This window comes from Colossoma macropomum, unplaced genomic scaffold (assembly GCF_904425465.1).
Source record: "Colossoma macropomum unplaced genomic scaffold, Colossoma_macropomum, whole genome shotgun sequence".
Lineage (NCBI taxonomy): Eukaryota > Metazoa > Chordata > Actinopteri > Characiformes > Serrasalmidae > Colossoma > Colossoma macropomum.
In genome coordinates this window covers 17131468-17158897 of record NW_023494805.1, presented here as the reverse complement: position 1 = coordinate 17158897, position 27430 = coordinate 17131468, and the positions used below count along the sequence as shown (strand labels likewise).

At 36.4% G+C, this 27430-nt stretch overlaps 2 protein-coding genes across 3 annotated transcripts; both read left to right on the top strand.

Moving 5' to 3' along the window:
• Positions 1-8118: 8118 nt before the first annotated feature.
• On the top strand, positions 8119-13211 carry LOC118826437 (regulator of G protein signaling 9 binding protein). The gene is made up of 3 exons (XM_036597405.1): positions 8119-8208; positions 10260-10566; positions 12847-13211. Exons 1-3 carry the CDS (start codon positions 8119-8121, stop codon positions 13209-13211), a joined length of 762 nt encoding a protein of 253 aa, XP_036453298.1.
• A 4114-nt stretch (positions 13212-17325) lies between these two features.
• Positions 17326-25409, top strand: mcur1 (mitochondrial calcium uniporter regulator 1). 2 transcript variants are annotated; one of them, XM_036597146.1, is made up of 9 exons: positions 17326-17824; positions 20278-20316; positions 20508-20611; positions 20953-21054; positions 21416-21457; positions 22123-22194; positions 22302-22355; positions 22529-22643; positions 24800-25409. In XM_036597146.1, the coding sequence occupies exons 1-9, from the start codon at positions 17452-17454 to the stop codon at positions 24853-24855; spliced, it is 957 nt and encodes a 318-aa protein (XP_036453039.1). In that variant the 5' UTR covers positions 17326-17451; the 3' UTR covers positions 24856-25409. The 2 variants fall into 2 exon arrangements, with proteins under 2 accessions (XP_036453039.1, XP_036453038.1); XM_036597145.1 differs by having other exon boundaries at positions 20278-20397.
• Positions 25410-27430: the final 2021 nt, after the last annotated feature.

Genomic DNA, 27430 nt, shown 5'->3' with positions numbered 1-27430 from the left:
TCAATAATATGTTTTAATGCATTATAATATGCCAAACCCAGCATTGGCTTATATATATATATATACATATGTACATATATTACATTCATGATTACAGCACTTTATAATATACTTTGTATTCCTGCTTTATGTGTTATGCATATAAGCACTTATACGGTCGTATGCAAAAGTTTGAACACTCCTAGTCAAATAATTTGTTTTGTTGATTTTCTAAATTAAAAAAATTTAACACATCCTGTACTGTAGTCATCACCAACCCTAGTCCTAAACATCCACCTTCCTGCGGAGTCTGGTTCCAACTCAAATTTGCCACACCTGCTCCAGTTAATTCACTTCTTAAAGAGTCTCTGATTTCCTGGATCAGAATCATTAGTGTGAAATAAGGGGGTACAACATGTTAGAAGCAGGTTTGAATTAAAGTCTGCAGGAGAAGTAGATCTCCAGATAGAGGGTTGGTGGCCACTGCTCTACGGAAAACACAGTTCTGCACATTTTAATGCAAAATTTGCATTTATTTGCTGAGTTTAACGTATTGGACAAAATAAAACATTAAGTATAAGGTGTCGTAACTTTTGCACAAGCCACATTTTAAGTTTTATTTTTTCCAGTTTGTTAAATTCAGCAAAGAAACAGTAAGTGCATTAAAATGTGTAGAAGTGTGTTCTTTGTAGAGGATATGTAACTTAGTTTCGCTTAGAAAATCAACAAAACGAGTCATTTGACCAGATGTGCCCAAACTTTTGCAGATTAGTGTTGGTTATATCACAGCATTCTCTCTGTCCTCTGGGGGTGTATTTTCACCAGAGTGTTCAGTGTGCTTGGGGTGCCCAAACTTTTGCACATCACAGTATGTCATCAATTATAAGACATTCTGCATGTCATAATATGTTCTAAATGATTTTAATATGTATGATTAATACAGGATTTATAAGAATCTCTTTTTTTTTTTGGAATAAGGTACCTGTGCAGTGGATGTTTAATCTTGTGCAATACTGAATCAGTTTTTACTAAGTGAAAAAAATAAGGCACATGTTTGTTAGTTTCTGTCCTAAAGGACGCCTGCAATTTTTTCCTCTTATGCAACTTACAGGCATCCTAGTCATGCTAGCACAAACATGCAGTATCAAAGATCAGCTTTCAACAAACAAAACCGATAAGGCTAGTTTATCATCAACATTCTGTTCAAACTCATTCCTGTTGATATTAAAGGTGCAGTGTGTACGATTTAGGGGGATCTACTAGCAGAAATGGAACATAGTATACAATACCATGTTTTCATCAATGTATAATCACCTGTAACTACAAAACGTTGTGTTTCCGTTTAATGCGTATAATGAGCCCTTTAGATCTTCATAAGGAGCAGGTCCTCTGCCACCTTGTTGCGCTGCCATGTTTCTGCAGAAGCCCAGAACAGACAAACCAAACACTGGCTCTAGAGAGTGCCTTTGACGTTTTTTGTTGAAGCAGGAGTTTGAATTTGTTGGCACTATAGCACCACTTGAAAGATGTAGAAAGAAGAAAAACTGTGGTTGCTGCCAGTGCTGGTTAACCATTTTGTATTGTGAGAAGTTTGAGAAACCAAATTTTGACAGTTGGAGGATCACATTTCTGTTTTTGGCACAAGAAAAAGCAAAGGAGGGTGAATTCTGGTTGTTAAAGAAGTGAAAACATGGAGAAGCAAAAGGACACCTCAGAAAGTTATGGGTGCGGGAGGAGTGAGAGAGGGGTATTCAGTTGGTTGCAACCTGTAACTTCACCTCTAGATGCCACTCAATTATACACATTACACCTTCAATGTCTACATAAACATTTTTATTTCTGTTCTATTTTCTGTTCTTCTCTCTTGAAATCAACTACTACTCTTTTCCAAAAACTTTTGATTATGCTAACTGTACACTGAGAGAACACAACTGAAAAGGCTATTTCAAAGTTTTTGATTGCAAATTGCATCATCAGCATAACAATTTAAGTGAAAAGTAGAATCTCTGAAGTTTTACATGAATTTCAGAATTTCTTAGTATTTGGTATGTCTTCATTTTGCTTTAATGACAGTGTGCACTGAAACTGGCATGAACTCAATACGTTTGCGCAAAAGCCTCAGTAGATCAAATCCCCCTCATCTGAACATGTGTTGCAACAGAAAAGACTAAAAAACTTGACTCTTTCGTACAGAGGCCTCAACACTGTCAATTTCACAAATTTGCTTCAGTTTAAATAGTAACCTAAATAGTGCTGAATTTCAAATATATTCAAATAATTTAGTTTTAATGGATGTAACTTTTCTTTGTTTTAAATTTTTCAAGATTCTAAAACTTTCTGTTGTTTATTTCCAGGTTTAAATGACAAGAACAAACAAAGAGATTTTAAATGTGGTCTCAGACGTTTTGATTCTGCTATATAGAAAGCATACATTTTCTTACACTGAGATATACTGTGTTACTGTTACTTTTTTACTGCGTCTTATAAACAGAGGAGGAGGTTATTTTATCCTGAGAGATATATGGCTGATTTGTGCTAAATGCATTTAAACTGCTGTTTTAAACTGCTGTTCCGATTTCATCTTTTGTCAGGGCCTTCAGATTCTGCAACATAGAGAACATAAACAAAATCAATTAAATAATTAGCATGGAAATGATTGTATTTCAAAGAACATATCTGATCTGAACAACTCCTGCATGAGTCATGACATAATCAGCATGTACTTACAGGGCAAAGCTGGAGTGGGTAACTGGGAGAGGCAGGAGAATTCCCTATGGGCCAGTAGTATTTTGGGCCAGTTACGGTGGGCTAACGTATAAACTTACGTAAACAGTGTTACAACCCCAGTTTGATCGTACAGTAGATAGAGAACAGATGAAGCTGAAGATCCCATTCTACCTTGAATGATGCTGCAGTTCCATTCAGGTGCCTGTACAGGTGCTAGCATGTAACTGCTGCACTATTTAAGGTGGAGTGCATATGCAATAAGAAGCCAACATCAGCTGCGAGAGATTAGAGCATCATATTTAGTGCAATGGTGTGAATCTTTTAGTTGCTAAAAAAACAAAGTACTCTACAGAGTTCATCACTTTTTTTTGCATTACCAGAAAAAAATGTGCACCAAAAAAACAAGAATGGAAAAAGCTGCTTAAGGTGGAAGAGTACATTTCCGAGCAGGTGGGCAATGAGAAATGCTGGCCCTGACTTACTAACATTAGTGTGACATTCATGATTATGTTACATATAAGGCTGACAGGCAGTGCTATGTGTGTGTGGCAGGAGAAATTACTTTAGCGATTAACTTAACAGATCACTGAAATGTGTATGATAAATGTTTTCAAATGTTATTTTTAAAAAACTACAAGGAGGTATACTTACTGAAGTGGCCAATCAGTGTTTATAAATAGGTTTGAAATGAATAAGAGCTTACATTATGCAAAACACATTTATTTCTCTAATAAAGACTGTATTAATTATAGCACTGACATTTCATATTTGTGTAAATCCCACTTCCAACAATGTATATAATAAAAAAAAATACAGCTCACTAAGGAAGTGGTTCACATGCGATATCCAGGGCAATCCTGCAGCTATATTTCAGGGATTATTTCAACCTGCATGTAATCGGATTTGTCCTGACACAGAGGTCACTCAGCCTTTATGCTTACTTGCCTGTTATGTTTTATGTAGAATGAGCAACTAATGTAATGTATCTGGATCAATATGTTGTCATATTGATATATTGATTCATAACAGCATATGGACAGGCCTTCATAAAGGATGTAAGCGTGGAAGCAGGGATTTATCACTTTTTAATTACTCTTAGTCTATTTGTGTGACTAATTCAGCTTAAATTACAGATAAAATAGTTCAGTATTTTTATAGCAGTATGTTTTGTATATGAATTCTATTCATCAGGACAATATGTTTATGTAATATGGTCTTAAACCATGAAGCACTGTATATGCAGAAAAGAGGGGCCTTTGATAAAAGCCTTTTGGTTTATGATAAGCACAGTGCACCTGTTTGCAGCACGCAAATCCATAAATTAAAAAAAAAAAACTACTGATATGCAGTACATACAAATAACTCATTAAAAGCCCTCAATGGGCATTCATAGTTGTCGTGAGTTAAACCTCTTTTGAAGGGACACTGCCCATTAGCCAATGCTGCAGGACAGCTCAATATAAAAAGAGGCCAAATTAACAAAGGACACTCTTTTCAGGTCACTTCAGTTCAAGTTCATGTCAAAGCACTAATCTTCCTCTTCCCTGCTATTATTATTTGTGAAGGGGGTTCTATTGTGTTTCTTGATAAAAGTGAACACACATGTTACAGTAAGGTTACAGGAGGATAGCCCACTTCTTTTCAGTCACATTTTACAGGACTGTAACAGTCTCAGACATTTGAGAACATTAGATGTAAAGCCAGTTATCTGGGTAGTATGCATTTATTTATTAAAAACAATAACAATAACATTACAATATACAACCCCATTTCCAAAAACGTTGGGACGCTGTGCAAAATGTAAATAAAAACAAACTGCAACAATGTGCAAATCAATGAAACCCTATATTTCCTTGAGAATAGTACAAAGACAAAAAATCAAATATTGAAACTGAGAAATTTTATTCTTTTTTTTTATAATATATGCCCATTTTGAATTTGATGCCAACAACACGTTCCAAAAAAGTTGGGACGAGGGCATGTTTACCACTGAGCTGCATCACCTCTCCCTCTAACAACACTCTGTAAGCGTTTGGGAACTGAGGAGACCGACTGCTGTAGTTTTGAAAGTGAAATGTTTTCACATTCTTGTTTGATATAGGATTTCAGCTGCTCAACAGTTTGAGGTCTCCTTTGTCGTATTTTTCATTTCATAATACACCAAATATTTTCAGTGGTGACAGTTCTGGACTGCAGGCAGGCCAGTTTAGCACCCAGACTCTTTTAATACAAAGCAATGCTGTTGTAATACATGTAGAATAAGGTTTGACATTGTAGTATATATCGTTCAGCATTAATGGTGCCTTCACAGATGTGCCAGTCACCCACACCATGTGCACAAATGCACCCCTATACCATCATGAATACTGGCTTGTGAACTGTGCACTGATAACAAGCTGAGTGGTCTTTAGCCCAGAGGACACAACGTCCATGATTTCCAAAAAGAACTTAAAATTTTGATTTGTTGGACCACAGGACACTTTTCCACTTTCTCTTAGTCCATTTTAAATGAGCTTGGGCCCAGAGAAGGTGGCAGAATTTCTGGATCCTGTTTATATGTTGTTTCTTCTTTGCATTTTAGAGTTTTAACTTGCATTTGTGGATGCAGTGATCAACTGTTTTCAGAGACAGTGGTTTTCAGAAGAGTTCCTGGGCCCATGCAGTGATTTCCAATATGAAATCATTTCTGTTTTTAATTCATGTTACTGACCTGTTGTCAATTAACCACCAGGTGTTTTTTTTAGCATTACACAACTTTACCAGCCTTTTGTTGCCCCCGTCCCAACTTTTTTGGAACATGTTGTTGGCATCAAATTCAAAATGAGCATATATTTTTCAACATTTGATATGTTGTCTTTGTATTATTTTCAATTAAATATAGGATTTAAATGATTTGCACATCATTACATTTTGTTTTTATTTACAATTTGCACAGCGTCCCAACTTTTTCTGAAATGGGGTTGTATATAACAATATATACAAACAATATAGCATATAACAATATATGTGTGTGTTAGCATAACCATTTCCATAGGTCTTCTCAAAAAAGCCCCTTTCACAGATTTTACTGTTATCATCCAATACTGGCTTCAGCTGATCAATCCTTCATTAAATCAAATCAAGTGTGTTGCTGATGAAATTCAACAAATCTTCACAGTTCACCAAGGAATCAAGAACTAAACCTGTTTTTTGTAACTGTATTCTTGTAACTATATTCTAATGTTACATAATATTTTTACATAAAAAATACTGAGATGTATTTTTCATAGCTGCCTTTGCAAAAAGACTTTTGCACAGTACTGGCAAACTGATACATTCCACTTCTCATGTGATTATTAAGATACATTATACATGCTCTTTAGTCATTTCAGTGTTTTCCTTTTTTTGCAAGATATGTGAAATGCAAACGAGGGTTAAAACAAGCAGAGAAGTGTCTTTCTTCATGCCTTGACTCTTAAACTATTACTGCACATAAGCAGTGTCGTGTTACTTGACAACTTGCACTTAAGCTTTTTTCTTCTTTCTTTCTTTATTTGTAAATACTGTAAATATATAGTTGGCCACTGACATCCAGTGTTTGTTAGCACTGTTAGCCTAGCAGCTCCAGTTTTAAATTAAAGAAGCACAATTTAGGCACCAAACTTGTCTTCGCTGATCAACTACATTTGGGGTCATTTGAAAATATTGTAAATTTGATTAATCAATTGTTAATTTAATTAAGTCAAATTTTTTAAAGACAATTTCAAATTAATTTGTAGCTTCTCGCTGTGTTGCTTGTGGCTAAATTGCAGCGACAATCACCAGCTCCCATAGGAAATGAACGGCCGCCTGCTAAAGTGAACGCAAATTCCTTGTATGTGCAAACAGACTTGGCCAACAAACTGGCAGATTGTGGGCCGGATGTGGGCCCAGCAAAGTATTTTAGCAGACCAAAAAAACAAGCACATGGTAAAGCTGATTAATGTTTGTGGGGAAAAATGTTTGCATTTCTGCGATAAATATAAACAAGAATGAGCGTGGCTTCTGAAACAGTCCTGTGCTGTGATTTGTCCAATCATATGCCTTTATGTAAAGGACTTATGTAAAGAGACAGCAAGGCCAGATTTCAGATCAGAAAGCCAATACTTTCACATAATTTCACAGATTTTAAATTTTATTTGCTAAATGACAAGAGAAGTGTGTGTTTTTCTCTCTGTTTCAAGTTCAAAACCAACACTGTCCATTGTGCTGGTCAAAAGTGGAAATGTTAAAACAGTTCGACTCACTCTACTCACAAAATTCAGCTCTGAGGATGAAAAAAATAAATCTAAAACTCAGCATGAAAGATCTAATTTAGAGATTTAATTTAATTTTATATTAAATTCATTTATTTCTTCCAACTTCTGAAAGATGTTTTACATTATTTATTTGTTTATTTATTTATTATTTTTTAAGCCAATAACCATACCATTTTAAAGTGCATGTCAGATTACAAAACATGTTCAAAATAACTTTATCAAAATATATTTGATGTGTCTTGTATTATTTGATTAGTGATCTGGATTAATCATTAATTTTGTCACCATTTATATTACTTTGTTTATTCTAACTTTTGTAAGCAAGAAATTTGATGTAACTACCTTCACAAGTTTCATTTGTGTATCACTGGTCTGGACTACTTTTCACTACACATTATAACTGATATCATTTTCTTTCATTCTAGCAATTATTTTTTAAACAACATTAATGCATTTTAGGAGACTAATAGGAGATATGAGATGACATCACCCTTGAGCTGGACATACCAGTGTACCAACAATAGAAGCAAAGAAAAGACCCCCACACTGTATTTTACTCAAAAGAGAGAAAGTGAGAGAGAGAGAGAGAGAGAGAGAGAGAGAGAGAGAGAGAGAGGGAGAGGGAGAGAGGGAGAGAGGGATTGGCAGGCATTGATAGAGAGGGTCATTTATGGAGTTGAGGTGGTGGTGTGTTCTCAGGTTCCAGCATCGCTGCAAATCTCAGCAGCAGATAATGAGCTTAGCCACCCTAGCTGGCCTACGTCAGGACACAGGGGTCAACTGCTGGATTAACACAACACCGCTCGCTACTTAGCCACTGCAATCCCTCTCCCTTTTCTCTTCCTTTTCTGTTGAGCTGTTTGGACACTTTGTCGTCATTTTTTTCATCTTTTTTTCCCCACAGGAGTTCTGGATGATATATTTTCTTTTTTAAGTGGTTTTAGATGCAGTGAACTTTAAACAGCATCTGTTTGCTAGTTAAGTTTGGGATGGTAAGGATGACTATGGTCCTACCTGGCCTCCAAACAAGCAGGAGCAGGTGAAGCTGGAGAGTTGAATTAAAGCTGGGTGAGACTTTCACCCTTTCACATAGCAGGACGGGGGTACGACCCTGTCCACCTGAACACATAACCTCATGCCACTCTCTAATACGAAGGTTGCTGATGAAGGAACGTCTGCACATCCCCTGCAAGAGGGGCAAGCCACGGTGGACTCCCTCACAAAGGTGGGTTTCATTTAGTTAGTGATCAAACTAATAATTTGCTAAATTGTGTCGCATAAGTTACACAATACCTTAATGTGGTTTAGGATTAATACAGGAATGAAGACTGCAAAGACTACATTTCTGATTAGTTAACTTTGCATATAATCTATCTGGGAAAAATAAAACACATGAAGCTATGTATGTTAAAGAATAGGAGTCTGTTCATACTTATTGTCGCTCTCTGAACAACACCTTGTATCTACAAAATGATGATGCGCTTGACTTGTAATGGATGTTAATGTAACCAAATTTAAGTCATTTTGGACCATTTCCATTGACCCAGTCAGCATTACATTTTAATAGAATTCAAAAGGTAACTGGAGTTTTCAAATAATACAAAGAAGTGAAAACCACAAAAATGGAGAAGTTTTTGCACAACAGTGACGATATGTAAACACTTGGAAGCTTGTAATATTGTAGGTTGACAGAAGATCTGTGTAAACATGTATTAAATGTAACTATGATGACAAGCTGATTTTTGCTTAAGATCTAAGGATTTAGTCCTACCGTGTCCTCATTTCTTTGAGTGCAACACTGACATGTTAGCATGAAAGCATCTTGAAATGGCACGTGTCCCAGCCTAAGGGTAAAAAAGCACTCTGTGCTGGGATGTGCTATGGTCCACTGCATAATTACTTGCATTGTAACTTACAAGTGGAAGCATTCTGAATTCAGCAAACAGATCTATGTGTTGATATCCAGCAGGAATATTAATAGAGAGTAGAGAGATAAATAAATAAACAGACAGACGGACAGACATTCAGTTAGACGGCCTTTAATTTTAATGTAATTTTTTAAATTATTTGCTAAATGTAATTTTTTTGTTGTTATTTGCTAAACATATCTGAAAAAAAAACAAATAAAAAATGTGGTCTGTGCAAAATTTCTGGCACATTTTATGGGTCATGTTTAACTTTTTCCAATCTGTTAAACTCAGCAAACAAATGAAAAATGTGCACTAAAATGTTCAGAAAAACCTCATATTATGTTTTTCCCTGTAGATGATCTCTTAACTTATTTTCAACAGAACATGTAATTTGGCATGGGGTGTGCAAACCTTTGCATACAATTATACATATATAATTTGTAGATAACTAAGATGCAAGTGTATGTCTAAATCTTGCAAAAGTCTCATGGAGTGCTGGGTTAAAGCACAGAGCAATAATACTCACCCTGAAATAGACCTCTTATGACAAGTAGCTTATCAGTAATATTTGTTGCACACAGTGGTCTGACATGCAAAGCCAAACTCATCTTTGACTCACTGACAACTACACTGAAAAAAAGTTATGCATTGAATTTTGCTTAATTGAAAAGTGTACATCACTCCCACTTAAATAAAATATATTATTTTAATATGTTTATCGCCAAAAGTAAGTAAACCTCAAGACGAAATCATTTTATTGAATAACATTATATTCATCTGGAAATGATATACACAGTTGAGTTAAGTTAATGCATCTCTTTTTCAGCATGCTCTGAGATTCATTGTGAACGCTTGGACACATTACACATAGATTTTCAAATATCAGATTCACAGTACCCACTATTTGATCAGCATTAAAGGGTTCATTGCATAAAAAAGCAAATTTCCTCACTTTTTGAAATTGATAAAGTATTATTAAGATGTGAAAATGCACTGCTTTCATGATGTCATATACACTTACTGAGCACTTTATCAGGAACACCTTCTTCTTTCTACACTCAACTTACGTATACCATAAGGGGTAAAGAGAGGTTGGAAAATGATCATTTAAAAAAGATTCATAACTGGTTTGGTACATAAAACCACACAAATGTTATAAGTGACCAGAGGGGAAAAAGATAAAATACAAGAAAGTGTAGGACCTGGGCCCTTTAAGAGGAAACTGAGATTTTGATTGATATGAATGAGAATATGAATACAATTACTTTTGTTCCCTTGACAATCTGTGTGTATACCATGTCAGAGTGTAGTTAAGCAAGATCACGAAAGTGTACATTTATGTTCTGTTTCTTCTCTGATCATATAGGTGGTGGCATGTTACCGGCACCTGGCCTCCTGCATCGGTAGCTCTACAGACAGTGTGAGTCTGCGGCAGGAGCTCCGTCAGACCAGAGAGCGTGCTCAGACACTCGCACTGTCCTGCCGCAACCATCTAACTGCCCGACTGCGGGACAAAGCGCTGTCTGAGGAGGAGAGGAAAGAGACAGAGCTGCAGTGGGTGGCCTTCTCCTCCTGCCTGGAGCTCTTCCACGCAGACATGTGCAAGGTCTACCACATCGGCAACTGTTTCTCAGTGGCCAAAAACAGTGCTATGGTGCAGACTGGCATGCAGGGTGAGCACATGGAAGTGCGTCTGTGTGATGGTGCCATGATTTCCAACGTTTATGTTCTTGGATCAGTACTTGATGTGTGACTCAGTATGACTGGCCCAATTCTCACCTAATCCAAAACACACTCTATGATTATATAAGGGCATTTGTAATAGCCTATCAACCAATAAGTCCAATATCCTCTGTCCACTGCATTGTGAAAACTTTAAAGCTGCACTATGTAAGGTTTTTTTTGTTAGAATTAATGTTAAAACAGCAAGACATAGCATTACTGAGTGACGAGGAAAAAACAACAAAATATGGTGTGAATGCGCTGCTGTGAGTCACCCTTTTGAGTCTCAAATAATCATTTAAAAGTCAGACACATCAGGTTAAGAATCGCTGGAGTTTTTCTGACCACGTCATATGTGTTTATGTATTAACATCACATGCGCAGTCTCAGAAAGAAGCTCCAGCTCGATGTTTAGATCTCAATTGCAAAATCAATGTTATACTGATGAGGATATGATGACAAGAGTAGATAATTCACTTACATCCTCAGAAGACATGTCCTTCAGAAGACATGTCCTTCACCAAGTTCTCTTTGAATAGTCTTTCCACATGCTTGCAATCATCAGATTTATAAGCTCAACCGATGTTATAAAATATTCTTCTGTGTGTGGTGTGCAACTACAAAATTCCACCAGAGAGGTCTCCTAATCCCCAAAACGTACATAGCGTAACTTTAGAGGAATAGTTGATAAATTTAATTTACATAAATTTCCACTCACCCCAAATATAGTTAAAAAGCCAAGACACAATTTGTGTCATAAATTTGCTTCTTTAGTTGAGAGTAGCCAACAAGTGTGAAAAAGTATGTTGCATAGCTAATGACAGTAACAACACCATCTTGAATTGTGAATTTTGTCCATGGCAGTGATTGAAATGGACCCCTACTCTCTCATTAGGATTATGCTATATGGATAATTCTACTGAATTAGTTCAAAGTCAGAGTTAAAAGGAGATTTTGGACATTTAACTGACTTGAATTTTAGCTTTGAGTGACCCCATACCTCGATTATCTATATTTTATTAAAATGTTTATTAAAATATTACTACCAACACAATACTAATGCGTCCAAAATTTTACCAAATGTTTCGGTGATGATTGTTTGGTAATAACAATTTTTGCTAATTTTGAACCCACAAAGCTAGCTGGTACATGGCTAACAAATACAGCAGTTGCACACATACAAAACCAGAATATTTTTATTAAAGCAAAAAAGGTAAACTTAACTGCATAAAATATGTGTTTCGGTAGTGACAATTCATAATGTCACATGCTGATTTTCAGACTTTGGGACGCATTTACTTCAAAGCAATGGGATTTAACTGCTCACCACGTGGCCATGAGAGTCTCACTTCCTGCTCTAAAATGCAGGGCTGTGGCCTAATAGTGGTGTAATATTTCTGGCAGTTGTAGTCCATCAGGTAATTCTAACACTTTATAACAAATCCAGATGTTTGTACACAAAGAGTCTTGTGCCCAAAATGTTTACTTTGGGGCCATGATTTCAGATGTAAAACATTTTATGATTTAAGACTTTACAGTTTGCCAGATGAAGTAACGGCAGCTCTTTTTAAGAATTAACTGATAAAATGAAAAGAAATCACATATTACATAACAATTAACCTTACCACTTATTAAGATTAATACTTTTTAGAAGAGTTTTTATGTAGTTGTTTGCTGAAAGAAATGTAGTTCAACAACACTTCCAACTTTTAAAATACCAGTGCTACCTGCTGAGAAAAGTTTACACACAGCTATGCCTAGAACTCAAATAAGCCTTCATTTTGGCTGCAGCTCAGGTTTTTGCCCATCTTTATAGAGAACAGAAGCCACACAAACAAGTCTACTTAAGGTTTCTTAGAAGTGTGCACTGATTTAGGCATGTAACTTACACAGTGCTAATTGGTGCATTTAAGCTTCCATTACTCGTTAGCTACGTTACGTTGAGCTGAAGCTCAAACCTAAAGGAACAAACTCGGGACACCAAACATGTCTTGGCTGATCATCTGTATTGGTGTAAAGGGACAAATATGTAAATTTGATTTTTAACCAAATTATTCTTTAGACATATACAACACAGATATTCAACATTTAATGTTGGGCTAGTGCCAAGAATGTGGTTTAGTGCTTAGCTTCTACAAAGCCCCTTTTTTTTTTGCCTTCGTCAGCCATTTTGTAAAGTTTATATTATAAACTGCATTTGCACTGATTGACGGATCGACTGTTTAATGCAGGAGGTGCCACTGAAGTAGCAGCCCGTGCCCTGAGCATGCCTGACCTGCAAGAGCACAGTGATGTGCAGACAGCCAGCATGGAGGGCCTGGACCAGAGCCAGCTGGAGCAGGAGATTGCACAAGTGGACTGCACTCTGGAGGACATGGAGATGAAGGTCAACGTGCTGCGCTGGACAGTGGAAGCAAGAGGACCTCAGTATGCTGATCCAGTTAGCGCTGACAGTGCGTCGCTAGCACTCCTGTCTGTCGATGAAGATGTGTCTGGGAGCTTTTGTGACCGCAGCCAGATGTTTGTGGTGCTGCTGCTGTGTGGCGTGGCCGTCGTTGCCGTGGTGCTCTCTGTGTGTGTGGTGTTTCTGGCCTGAAATGCAGCCTTGATGCAGCTTTCAAATGCACCATGTGTTTCACGTGTATTGCTTGGAGAGGATGGTGATGCCTCTTCCAAAGCCTCCTAAAAAGTGACCTCAGAGAAGTGTTTCTTTAAGGAGATGGTCAGCGACAGCAGTTTTCGCAGTGTGGAAATGCTCAAGTTTAGTATCTTATCGCAGCAATTTGGCTTCTCTGCTCTCCCAAAAAATATGCTTTTTTATCCAAGAAATATTAGCATGATGGATAGTTTACATTTGAAGACTTTAGCACTGACCCTGACCCTGGACAGCATATTTATGATATTTTTCCTAGTATGAGTTCCAGTGTGATTGTCTCTTGATCCAAGGTTAAGCTAAAGCCAAAAATGTGTAATTGGTTTGAGGAAATGAATAGTCAACATACAACTTAAATATTGTTACACTATATGGCCAAACACTGTGAACACAGTGAACACCACTGCTAATTAATTCAGGTGTTTCAGCCAAACTCATTGCTGACAGGTGTATAAAATCAAGCACATAGCCGTGCATTCTCTACAGACTAACACTGACAGTAGAATGGGTCATTCTGAAGAGCTCAGTGACTTTAAATGTGACACTGTCATAAGATGCCACCTGTGCCACAAGACAGATCTGCTCCAGTCAACTGTAAATGCTTTTATTTAAGTCCTTCCCAGAGCCCTGATCTTGACCCCACTGAACACCTTTGGGAATTGAAACATAGATTATGAGTCAGGCCTTCTCGTCCAACATCAGTGCCTGACCTCACAAATGCTCTTTTGACTGAATGGGCACAACTTCCACAGACATATTGCAAAATCGCGTGGAAAGAGTGGAGGCTGTTGTACGTGAAAAGAGGTGGCGACTTCATATCAATGCCCATGGTTTTGGAATGGGATGTCAAACATTCTCATACAAGCGTGCTGGCGTGTGTCCACATACTTAGAGTATATTACAAATATGCAGTAAGGATTATGTCCAGATGGAGGTGGTAGAGAGCAGCAGCTCAGAGCCAGTAAATATACTATACTTTCCAAAATCTCTGGTGAAAGCTGGTCAAGACGCCATTTTTTGGTCAACGAATATGAGACCGCTGGTCATTATCAACCAGCGGTCTCATATTCGTTGACCAAAAAAGGACAATTTTTGAGGATATTATTTTGACTAATTAAACTTTTTCTCTAGTGATGGTCAAAAAGCATCTTTGGATGACTTTTACAAGAACACTATTAGATGATGTGGAGTTTATATTGAGCACACCATCACAAACAATACATCACACCCTCTATGGTTCCTTTCATTACTGCATGCCATTTTGTGGTTTTGCCAGGAGAAGAAACCCTGTAAACCTCAGTTGCCATGAACACTGAAGACAGTAGTGCTCATTTCTGTAATAAGAGAAGCTAGCTAGTTGCTAGTGAGTCTAGCATCCATTTTGTGGTGTTTGCAAGTTTTGAAACATTCAGCATGAAAATAAGAGATTGAAAAGCTTCAAATAGGAGGAATCTGGCAAGATGTATCAATAATCTAGCGTAAATGGGGAGTTGAGTCTCATAGGCTACTATGGCCTTCAATAAGATGATTATAACTGGTGAATTTTCCATCAGTCATGGACTTGTTTAAGCTTACAGTCGAGCACACCATGGAAAAGCAATCACACTTTTGTATATTGTGATGTTTTATTAGTTATCTACAACAGAGGCGCAATAAGTGTGCTCATTATGTATTTTACTGCAAGTATTGTATCATAAGAAATTGACATTTTCCTTTATTTCCTTAATTACATACCTTGAAAGCAATAATTCATTTTGTACAATGTGTGAATAAATGTGCACCCACCCAAGCATACACCTAAACTTTGTTCCTTCTTCCATTTCACACAGTCTTTATTCTTGCTTATGTGAAAATAAACAAATGAATAAACAAAATATCCAGAACAAACACTGACGTGCTCTCATTTAAAGTTGCTGAAAAGGTAAGTCTATGATGAAAGTGTTGTGTGAGCTCTCTACATATCAAACACATTTTGCGCCTAATTTGGGTCTATATGGAAACAAAATATGGACATATAGTTTTATATTTTTGAAATGCATTTGAAATACATTGCAACCCAAGCCAAAAAACATTCCAAACACTAAAACGTATTTCAAAATGTACTGACATATTAAACAAATATATTTTAAAATGCATTTTTTTTTAAATGTATGGGGAAATATTTCCCCCAGAAATGTACCACAGAAAAATAAATGTATGTAAATGGATTCATAAAATACATTTGAAAATGTGTGAAAATAGCCAAAATCTAATGCACTATAATACTGTTTGGATACCTTTTGAAATGAATTTTTATTCCAGTATTTTAATTTAATTACTAGCAAATGAACCTTTAACATGGTAAAGGCAAGTGTTGTACGTATTAATAAACTATGAAAATGCAGTTATGATTTGATATCTTGTTTATTTGAAACATATTTTGCGTATACAAACATGGTTAATGCAAAGTACAATGCAAAACACAGAAGTCAGTACTGTTCACTGAGTTCATGTATATTGAGTTATATCTGCAACCTTTGCTAAAACTACATACAATTGAAAAATATAACAACAAATATAAATAAGGGCATTTAAAAATATATATTTAACAAAAATATTTTGCAAAAATCTATTTTAGAAATACACTTGGAATATATATTTTTCTATATAGGGATGCAGCATGAGATATGAAGTAAATGAAACAGTAGATGTTATTTTCTGAATGATGCAGGAAAAGTTGCTGTTGTGAATACAAAACAGAAAAAGCACAAAGAAAAAAGTGAAGACTATCAAGTAAAGAATTTATATAATTGTTTTTGGAAGAGCTGACATGTATGTGCATACACAAACTTCAAAAAAGGAAAACGCTCCTCAGGATTTTTCTCAGTTTTTTGTACAATCCTAACACTGAGATTTTCTTTTAGCTTAATGCCAATAAAAAATATTTCTAATATAAAATTGTTGTTAAATGCTCAAGGTCTGAGCCATTTCTGAACATTTGGTGGCCCATAATGACATTGTACCTGGGGTCTAAAACCCACCCTCCCACACTTTCCAACAATAAATTTTGAAAGATAAATAAATAAATAAATAAATAAATAAAAAGTATATATTTAGGGCCACCTAGTGGCTCACTGTTACTGACAGGATCCAGTTTTTCATCGAACTTGTTAGGCTCAGGTTTGTAATATAACCGTTAATAGTGCAAATGACGTCTCCTTCAGGCCGTGTATTTCTATAGCATAAACGGAAATTCCATCTATATTTCTGTAATTCAGCAATTACATGTTTATTACATAAAAATATTTGAGTAGTTTGTTTTGAAGTGCTTTGTTCTTGAGATATTTACCAATTGCTCACAGTGGTGGTCATAGGAACCAGATCTCCAAAGAGTTTAATGCATCTTAAAAGCTCCCTCACAGAAAGTTATTATATGAAATGGTTATGAATATGCTACCTGATGTCTGATGCATTGTTTTACAGTAATTCTGAGGATGGATTGGCCTATTATGTATTTATGGCAGAGAGGTAAATGCAAGGTGCTGAGACAAAAATAGTCTCCAAAGAAAACTTATATGGCTTTATTTGTGTTGTGACACCTGGTTCCTATCACCACCACTGTAAAGAAATCTGTGAGTTTCTCTAAAATGAACCATTTTACATCAAACCATTCTCAGGGACAACTCAACAGCTCAATTGTGCAGAAAAAATGTTCAAAAATCAATGAAATTCCCCAGTCACTATTATTATTCTCATTATTATATATATATATATATATATATATATATATATATATATTATTCTCATTATATATATATATATATATATATATATATATATATATATATATATATATATATATATATACTACTGCAGTTGTATAGTAAAACATTGTGTGTGTGTAAATTGTGTTAATTGTGTTATTGTTTTTTATCACATCAACATAACCTGTTTTGGAGGAGAAAGAAAGGCAAATCTTCATAAAATGTATTAAATCCTAGCTCTAATAAATGTGCATATTTTGCATTGAAGTCTATCACTATTTTGATGAACTTGTTTTAATGTAAGTTTCTTGTGGTGACGTCATTTCTCACGCCCTCAAATCAGGAAGTTGTGGCCTGTCGAAGAGCAGAAAGTCTGAAGGGCTTTTTTTCTTTTCTTTTTACCGTTTTGGTCACTGAAGTAACACGAAACACGGTGAACGATGCTGGTGAAACGTCCTCACACCGTGGCTCCTCTGAGCGCTTTAGAGGGTCTAAATAAACGCTGCTCTTGTCGTTTTCACTGTGGCAGCGCGACCCGCGGAGCTCTGGCGGTGTCTGTTCGCCGCGCCGCTGCTCTGAGGCGGTGCGGCAGAGCGGAGCTCCCCCCTCCACCTCCGCCAGCGCTGGAGGTGAACGGACAGCGGCTCGGGCTTCGTGAAGAGACCCACAGTTTTCACAAACTGTTCTCGTTCTGCCAGAAAGCGACAACACATCTGACTTTTGCAGTCGGACCTCCGCTTAATGGGACGCAGGTTCACTCTGGGGCGGAAAGAGTCTCGTTCATGAAAGGCCTGCGGCGCCTGCTGTTCAGAGGTAACGTTAACCTGACTGACATCAGTTACCTCTGTGTACAGGCATCATGACGGGGACCCAGTGGTCAACATTTACTCCCACATTATTACTTTATAATAATTGATTTATAATAGAAAACCCCTATTTTGTGATGTTACAGTTGATACTGAAGAGCATGTGTCAAAAAAATAACACACATCGCTTTACTATCCACAAACAACCGTGATCACCGAGGCTTCGTTTGGGATTCAACCACGTGACTGCTTTGGAAACTGATACAAGACAAGCGAACTGGCGGGTCCTCATGACTTCATGATTTCAAGCCAATTCCAAACAGTTATATCTTGATGTAGATTTCATATGTGACACACCTTGTCTATGAAATAGTATGTGAAAGACTAGGGCAGTGCCATATGCGAAGATTATGCATAGGTTTGTCACGAGATTTGCTATAAATAACAGCTGTAAGCTGTTTGAACCTCTAGGTCTGGGCAATATGACTATATTTATCGTTATCGTGATAATTTAGGTCACAAAACAGTATGCTTTTCTGAACATAATGTGGATATCGTCAGTTCTTGTAGAACACTGACCAACTGCATGTTTCATTGTAAAGAGAGCAAAATTAGTCCTGTTTAACTGGATTTAGTGCAACACAGTACTCCAAATATTGAATAAAAATCATTGTGTTTACAGTTCTTGATAGTATTTTAAAAATGTAGCAAAACTGGATCTTTTTTCTCTGTTCCAACCAATCAGATGTTTAAAAAAAATAAATGTCGTGACATATCGTGTATCATGAAAATGATACGCAATATTATATTATTAGTATCGCAATATTATATTTTTGCTATATCATCTACTTTTATCAAGTAACATATCCCAGCGTCACATTTACATTACTAATTACTTTATTTCTTTATAAATGAATGATTTGGTTTTAAATATCTGTGCACAACTCTAGTCCTGGAGGGCCAGTGTTCAGAACAGTTAGCCCACATAATTCAACTCCTCTGGTAATTGCCAGGTTTAGTGGGTTTGTTTGACTAAGGCAATACCAAACTATGCTGGAACAGCACATCTGGCGACTGGTCCTCCAGGCCTGGAGTGGTGCACCCCTGTCCTAAAACAGAACCAAAACTGAGTAGATTTATGGCTGCTGTTCATGCTTTCGACCACTAAGTGTCATTAATGAGCACTGGTTTTAAAAGCTTCTAGTACTCAACCCTTTTCGATACAAAGGAAAGCTTCACTGCCTCAAGATGCTACTGATTTTATACCTATTCATAAACTAAATAAGTTGTGCCACACAATTTCTCTTTGTAGACCTAACCTTGCACTTACCTACATGTTTAAAATGTGAAATCATCAATACTGGAGGGGTCAGTAGAGACACCTATGGTCTTAGATGTCTAAGTATGTGACTGCAAATGCATATACTGGGGGGCTTTCCTGCATATTAGCCAGTCATCCTTTATGAACTGAATCAGGTGTAGAGCAGAAAATCATGCAACTGTGCAGTGCAGAGGGGCTACAACTGAGAAGACTGCAACCCAAAACAGGTATTTCAGTAAGCACAACCGTATCAGATAAAGTTTAAGAGAATTAAATATCTTAGGATACTATTATGTTATACAAGCAGTTGTGCTCCACAAATAAAGATGTTTTTAGCTTTGCCAGAGTATAAGCCTGTCTACTTCATCAAAATGCCAGTCAGTGTCAGGTAACTGCAATATTTATGTAAACCAGCATTTTTCTGTAATAATCAGATTCTTAGAGGGCACCAATTGTACGAAAAACGCCTACATAATGCTTCTCGTTCTCTTATTTGGATAATCGATGTGATATATTTATTGTGGAGTTACCAAAATGTGGCAGTGATTCCACAATGGTGACAAACAAACACAGAAAAGACCACCTGGGTGGAAAAAACACTCAAAAAGCACATCTTCTTTTCATTTGTCATACATGAGACAACCTTAAACATTCCCAAATATGATATCCACCATGTGCTGAGCAGAAATTAGAACTATTATTCTCTACACTGTCTGATGGCTTCATGTCTGTAACTTAGCAAGTTACACTCTTTTCTGTCAAGGAAAGAAAGCAGCCTGCATTAACCTCATGTTTGACTAGCAAAAGACTAGTTTTTGTACTGTATTTTATGGTTCTGTTTCTCTTTATTTACTTTTACACAAGCCATTTGTCATTGGCGAATTTATGTATCTGCCCAAGTATTTACATTGTTGCATTACACTTTTTTGTTTTTTGGAACATTTTGGATATTGTTATCAATATGACTCGCTAATGGTGAAGAAGGGAAAGATGACATAATGATACCTTTAAAAGTGCTTAATGCAAACAAGAAGCAGTAAGCACATCTGCATGATATGAAAAAAGTTTTGTAGCATTATTTGATATGCATATTTTTGAAATGCTGTACTAACATGTATCCCTCAAACATTTCATTGCAGAGTTGAGCACCTCTATCAAAGCCATGCAGTACGACCTGGGTAGGACAGACCTCGCGAAGTCTGGCCACAGAAAACTTATGTTTGATACACATGTAATGTGTCAGCTGATGGAAGAGAGTGGTTAGAATGTGTCTTTTCATTTGAAAATTTCTTTTATTTCCATTAAAATTGCTGATATAATGTCTTAAGCTGATCCAGAATCAGTAATTAAAGTGATTTTTTTCCCTCAGGGTTCACAAGCCAACAGGCTGAGGTTATCGTCAAGATGCTGGTCAACACAACCAACTCCAACATGGATGTCATTTATGGTGACATGGTCACAAAGACTCAGCAGGTAAGAATTTTGTCATTGTTCTGAGATTTGCTCTTCAGTTGAATGTTTGAAAGCTGCAGATGTTGAATGGGTTAAATCTTTGTTTTTTTGTAACAGAATTTGGAAACTCTCTATTCAGTTTTAAGTTGGAAACCTTGACATTTAACAGTAATTTCTTGGGTCCACACAGAATGCTTTATCTAATTTAGATTGTTCTCAAGATAGATGATGAGATGACATTTTTTGTGTTGAAATAATTCTGGAAATGCAGATATTTTTCCATGAATTATTTCCACTAATCTGTGAAATTCTTGTTTCTCAAACTTATTCTTTATTTCTTACCTCTCTATGCTATTTGACAGGAAATCATGCTGCAGAAGGTCATGTCTCACATCGCTGCAGTGAAAAAGGACATGATCATCTTGGAGAAAAGTGAATTCTCTGCATTACTGGCAGAGAATGAAGTAACTGTCTAGGTTTTCTTTATGATATGTATAGTACTGTGCAAAAGTCAGAGATCTCCCTTAATGTATTTCATTTCCAGTCAACAAAGCCAAAGAAATGAGAGTTCCCAAAACTGGAATAAAAAAAAGTATAAGATCAGGTCAAATATCTGATATTATTGAACTAAATTCTATTGCCAGTTTCTTTTTACTATTTGTCAAGTTTGACATTGGCTTAGAGATAAATGGGTATTTTAAAACACAGTCTTACAGAAGTGTTATTATTTGTGAGGGTGACTGACTTTTTAACCATTTTAATTATTATTATGAACTATGTTAACAGTTTTGTTAGTCATCTGTGTTTGTGTACTTCTTTTCACAGAGAATCAAGGTTGAGCTTGGGCAGCTGAAAATCCAGCTCTTTGTAGGTGTATATTTATGCTTTTTTATATCATTAACCCCCCATATCCTTAATGAGAAATGCAGCTGCCTAAGATGGTTAAGCTGGTTGCATTCTGTCATTCAAGAGAGCACAGCTGCTTTCTGGATGAGAAGAATGGCTTAGCTCCTCTCTTTCTGTCCATCTACAGTCATGGGTGTGTGCTATTTTGATGTACAGAATTAGGCAGTCAGTGCTCTGCTCCAGATGTTTTTGCTGTCCTATGACATTACATGAGCACTTGCCTTCACACCCCAGATTAGCTGGTGCCACATGATAGGGCGAATGAGACAAGAAGTGGCAATTAGTTAAATAGAATTTGCTATAGTGACCTTTTGTGCTCAAACTGAGTTTGACAGAGCAAGATCATTTAACTGATAAAAATTATTGAATGTTACTTTGATTAATTACCTGGATTAAGTTTAATTTAAGGTGAACTGTACAAATTGAGCTAATTGTGTTTTGCTGTAGAATTACAGCAAGTTTTCTGTAATGGAAGCACATATGTGCCTGACTGCCTGAAATTCTGGACAAAGCAGTTAAAGATGATGATGATGATGATGATACACAATTTAACTGCCTAAAGGTGAGGTGAGTTGTGACCCAGCTGCAGTCTTAACATGTGCTTACTTGATTTTCTGAACTGCTAGGATGTGATGAACAAAGTACGCTTGGACAACAAGTTGGATATGAACTCGGAAAAAAGTCAGGTGAAGGAGATGGTGAGTCATGCATTTCCTGAATCAAGAGTATTACTGTAGGATAATGCAAATAAAGTGAAGAAGTTTCCTGCTGGTGTTTCTATATTCTAAAGCTGTTGTCATTTCAGAAAGCAGAACATGAAAAGAAGCTCCTGGAGACAAGGAATGAAATGATGGAGATGGTAAATTAATTTGTTTATGATTTATTATGTCTGTGCATTATTCTGTTAAAACACCTTATGTACACTCTATATTGGCAGCTAACATCCTTGTTCTCTGTGTTGTTAATCTGCTGACAAATGTCATGATCATCTTGGTGTTGAACATGTTGCTGTAAGGTTTATTTCTTTCCCAGCTTAATGAGCAAGACCGTCATGTGTCTCTCAACAACGTGAAAATCGACACCGAAGTGGCCGGCTTGAAAACCATGTTGGAGTCTCACAAATTAGACAGTATCAAATATCTGGCAGGTAACAGATTTTTCTGTTTGTTTCTTAATAACTTAACCTTATTTGCATCAATGTTTCTCAACTCCAGTTCTGGGGATCCCTATGGCTGTGTTTGAAATTTCTACTACATACTGCTCGCGTACTGATTGTGCCAAAAAGTAGCAGGTAGTGTCCAGTACGCAGCGGACAAGAATTTCTCCAGAACATCAGATATACCCAGAAAACTTACTTACTGCTCTGGCCAAGTATTCCAGTATGCAGCAGAGCTATCTTCATGATTAGACTGTATCCCAAAATGCTGGTCTTTAGGTTTGTTTCATCATCTATTTATCATAAGTCATTGAATAGTAGTAAGTTATAAACTTACTGAACAGATACTATTGCAGTCTTTCCCTGTAATACGGCACATGGCTTTTGTCGTTTACCGGATACTGCTGATGAAGAGTAGCATGCAGTATACACTTATAAAGTTTCAAATGCTGCCCATATTTTAAATATTCTTTGTTCGCACACCTGGTCGAAGTCATGAAGGGCATGATGATACCCTGAGGAGCTGAATCAGGTGTTTTTAGGCAGAGAATAGTGAGAAACTGCAGGCCAGAGGCTCCCCAAGAGAGTTGAGAACCTCTCTGTTAGCTCTCTCCTCCATTACACATTGCCTCTTTTTAGTGACAAATGGTTTGTCCCAAGCATCATTTAGTGTCTCATCATGCTCAGAGAATATTGAGCACCTGTCAGCACCACATTACCTCAAAAACACAAGATTGGATTATACATTACAGTGTAATGGGGGAGAAAAAAAATCACCTCATTCATCTGTTCTTTGAGAATCAGATTTCTCAAATATTTTCAGTGAAGTATATTCCGATACAAATCTCAGCAGAAGGATTTAGCATTGGGCACACTACCTTAACCACACAAGCCCCTTTGGGCTACAAATCTGACATCCATACATTTACAAAATAGTACAAGGTCTAATTTTTTTCTTTCTTTTTTTTTTGCATTTTTTACGTTTCATTTTTTATGTGACCTGAATTTGATATTAATCTACACTGACCCACATACGCAAAAGAGCAACGCTTTACCCGACACTCATCTAACACAAAGACATGTCATTCTATACGACTAATATAATCCCCTTTCATATGGTGTCAGAATCAGCTGAGTAAACTGCTACTTTAAACTTTGGCGACAAACAGCTACTTTAAAATTGTGGAGGTTGATCAACCTGCCACAAAGAAGAACGCTAGAAAAGGTACACAAACTCGTTGTCAAAAACTGACGCTACTGGATGACGAGACTTTGTGAAGCACATTTGATGTCTGCGCTAAACATGATTTAAAATAGCTGTTTTTTATTTCTTCCACTAGACTATGCCATGCTTACTTGGTTACACTGATCATGCTTGTCGTGCACGTCCTTCTGCATGAAATATACAAAATATAACCATTGTAACAGGCTTTTCGTGATGTTGCTGTAAGGGTTCTGTTTTCACTAGCGTGATTATGATGAAGATTGATGGAAAATTAAATTGAATTCTAATCCGACTGTTCAGTAGAGGCCACGTTGCTGCATATTAGATGTCCATAGAATTTCAGCACCTAATTGTAAATATTCAGTTTCTTATTATTTTAAATATGTGATTGAGTTTGCAGTGTGAACAGCAAAAAACCCACATTGAATTGTATGTTTTCAAATCTGATTTGGGCCTTTTTCATATGTGGTACTGAAATCTAATGTGTATCTGATGTGCAGCAATGTAACCTTTGTCTGAACAGTTAGATTAGACTTCTGTGTCAATAAGTCTTTTTTATAATCAAAATTTAATTCACATGGGAACAGATCCTTTATAGCAATGTTATTAAAATGCCTGTTACTATAGTTACATCTTTTGTTTTGGAGGGCAAGTGCAGATGGTGTAAAGAACCTAGGACCAACATTTTCTAATAAGAGAATCAAAAAGCTTTTCAGAATCACATTTATTTCAAGAATATAAAAAAAATAGAAAAACAAGTTGCTCCACACAAATCTCTTTATATATATTTTTTCTTTTACCTTTAGTATGATTGAAGCCTTCAGCAACCAAAATACTGTAACTCTTTTAGAGTGCTTATGTCAGACCAGCTGCTTCAGAAACATATTCCTGATTCCTGTTTTATTATTTCTGACTTTCCCAGGTTCAGTGTTCACGTGTCTCACAGTAGTGCTGGGATTCTATCGAATATGGATGTAACTGTGGGATATTGAACTTCTCTGCAAACAAATGACGCATCTGAACAAATACCTTAGCAAGACACCAGCAAAGCTAAAAGAACTTAATCACAGCCATCTCACAGTTCTTTTGCTTCATAAGTTGATATGGCATCAGTTGTGTCTGTCAGGCTCTGGCATTCCTGACTCTGTTTCCATGTGATGAACCTTTCAGCACACATTTCAATTACTGACAAATATTTTTTTCCATTGCCTTTGTGATTACAGGATGCTTATGTGCAGAGCAAACAGTGTAAAGACCAAGGCTTATTGTTACTATAATGCAGTAATAAAACTTTTATCTGAAGTCCATTACTTTTGAAGAGCAACATGAAAGCAATGTTTTTTTTTCCATATATGAAATTACATAGAAGGTATGCACTATCAAAATGTGTTCAAAAATTTTTAATGTCATCTTTGGAACCACAGTTATGCTGCCTATGTTATGCCTTGTTATGCTGCCTAGGTGGCTCCCAGCTGTGGTACTGATTTTAGTAAAAGGCCTGGTTATTGTGTTATAATAAACATGACAAAATATCTTCTGTGTGAAATACCAAAGAGCCTGAAAGACAACAACATGTAGTCACTTTATATGTAAATATGAAGATATAACATTGGGACCATGTTGCCTTTTGATAGACTGAATTGTTATTGTTTTTTTGTTGTTGTGAGTTTAGTAATGTTGTATAAACAGACCTAATTTTCTGATATGCAGATACAGTATAAAAAAAACATAACTTTAAATAAACCTTAAAAAACCTTACAAGTACCATATATATATATTACACATATTTATGCATGTGTCAAAAACTGAAAAAATACGAAAATGGACATACAAGGTTACATACGTAATATGCCATAGCTTGCCACATTAGGCTGGTTGAGCAAAAGCTTTCTGTGGCCCTTAGGTTAAATGAATTTCATTAAGCCATTTATAACATTTTATGGCAGCTATAGCTTTAGCATGGACATTTAAGGCTTGTAGCGGCATCAGCTGCCTGTATTTCTGTAATAAACAAATTCACCATGGCAGTAGTATCATTGGTTTTATCATGATTTATTAATGGGACTTGCCATGTTAAATGTTTATTTGAATGAGACGACCACAGTTGTCATAGCAAGTTATAGTGCCCATGCAGCTGGACTTCAGCCTGGAACTACAAATGGTCAAAGGGTCAAACTAGGAGAACGTATTAATGCCATTGAAAAAAATAGTGGTGTTAATTTATCATGTTACAAATTTACATTATTGATATGTTAACTTCTACAAAATAAGTTGCCAAAAAATGTCTGTGTGTTCTGTTTACAGTTGTTTGATACATTTACCTTACAAAGGGTTAAAAGTTAGAGAATCCCACCTGAATCATCCATTTCAGAGCCCTTGCTAGAATAACGGTTTAAACAACAGGATACACAACACCCACACATTTGAATTAAGAATTAACTGCACATTTTGTGCCTGGTAACATACATGCCAATAACATGCTATTCATCTCTTCATTAATAACGAAAACCCATAATCAGAAACTCTTGTCTGTTAGGGGTATACCAACAAAGTATCCAGAGTCTTTTAGTTGAATTTTTGTTCACTTCATTAGCCAAACCAAAACCCACAACAGACATTTTCAGATGGCTGAGAGCAGAGAGCAGTTATTTATGTGTTTCTGGTCAGACTTCTGTTCCAGTGTAGCACTGCTAATGACATCTTCAACTAAAGAAGAACAGAACTGAAAAAAAAAGGTTTGAAACAAAAGTCACTCTATTTAAAGGAATCAACTCAAATGTTTTACAGGTTGTTTTAAGCATTTAAGCAATGATAACAAATTTCAGGAGATAATTTAAAGTTTGAACAAACTTAACATTGGTTAAAAAAAAATTAAACAATGCAACATCTCTAACACACAACTAACATGGATTGGAATGTATACCCAGGATAAGATGATAAGATTGCTTGCCTAATGCAAAAGCTAGTGGACCATGTTAATGTGGCCTAATTGGTCCTGTTATAACTTCATAACAACAAAGCCAGTAAGACTAGTTGTTTAGGGTTCTACCATAGTTTCTTATATACTATAGCTTAAAAAGGTCATAAAAATAAAGCACTGAATGCATATATGCAGAAGACATTCCATACACTTAAAGGCAGTTCATGAAATTTCTACCATACTAGATGTGCCCTGGTCAACTGTAATTGGTATTATTGTGAAATGGAAGTGTCTAGGAGAAACACAGCTCAGCCACAAGGTGGTAGTGCATGTAAACTTACAAACTGGGGCTGGCGAGTGCTGCAGGGATGAATCACGCTTCACTATCTGGCAGTCTCATGGTCACATTTGTTTTTGGCAGACGCCAGGAGAACACTACTTACCAGAATGCCAATAGTAAAGTTGGGTGGAGGAGGGGTAATGATTTGGGGCTGTTATACAGGGTTAGGCCCCTTAGTTCCAGTGAAGGGTAATATTAATGCCACAGCATACAAAGACATTTTAGACAATTAGATGCTTCCAACTTGGTAGCAACAGTTTGGAGAAGGCTTATTCCTGTTCCAGCATGACTGT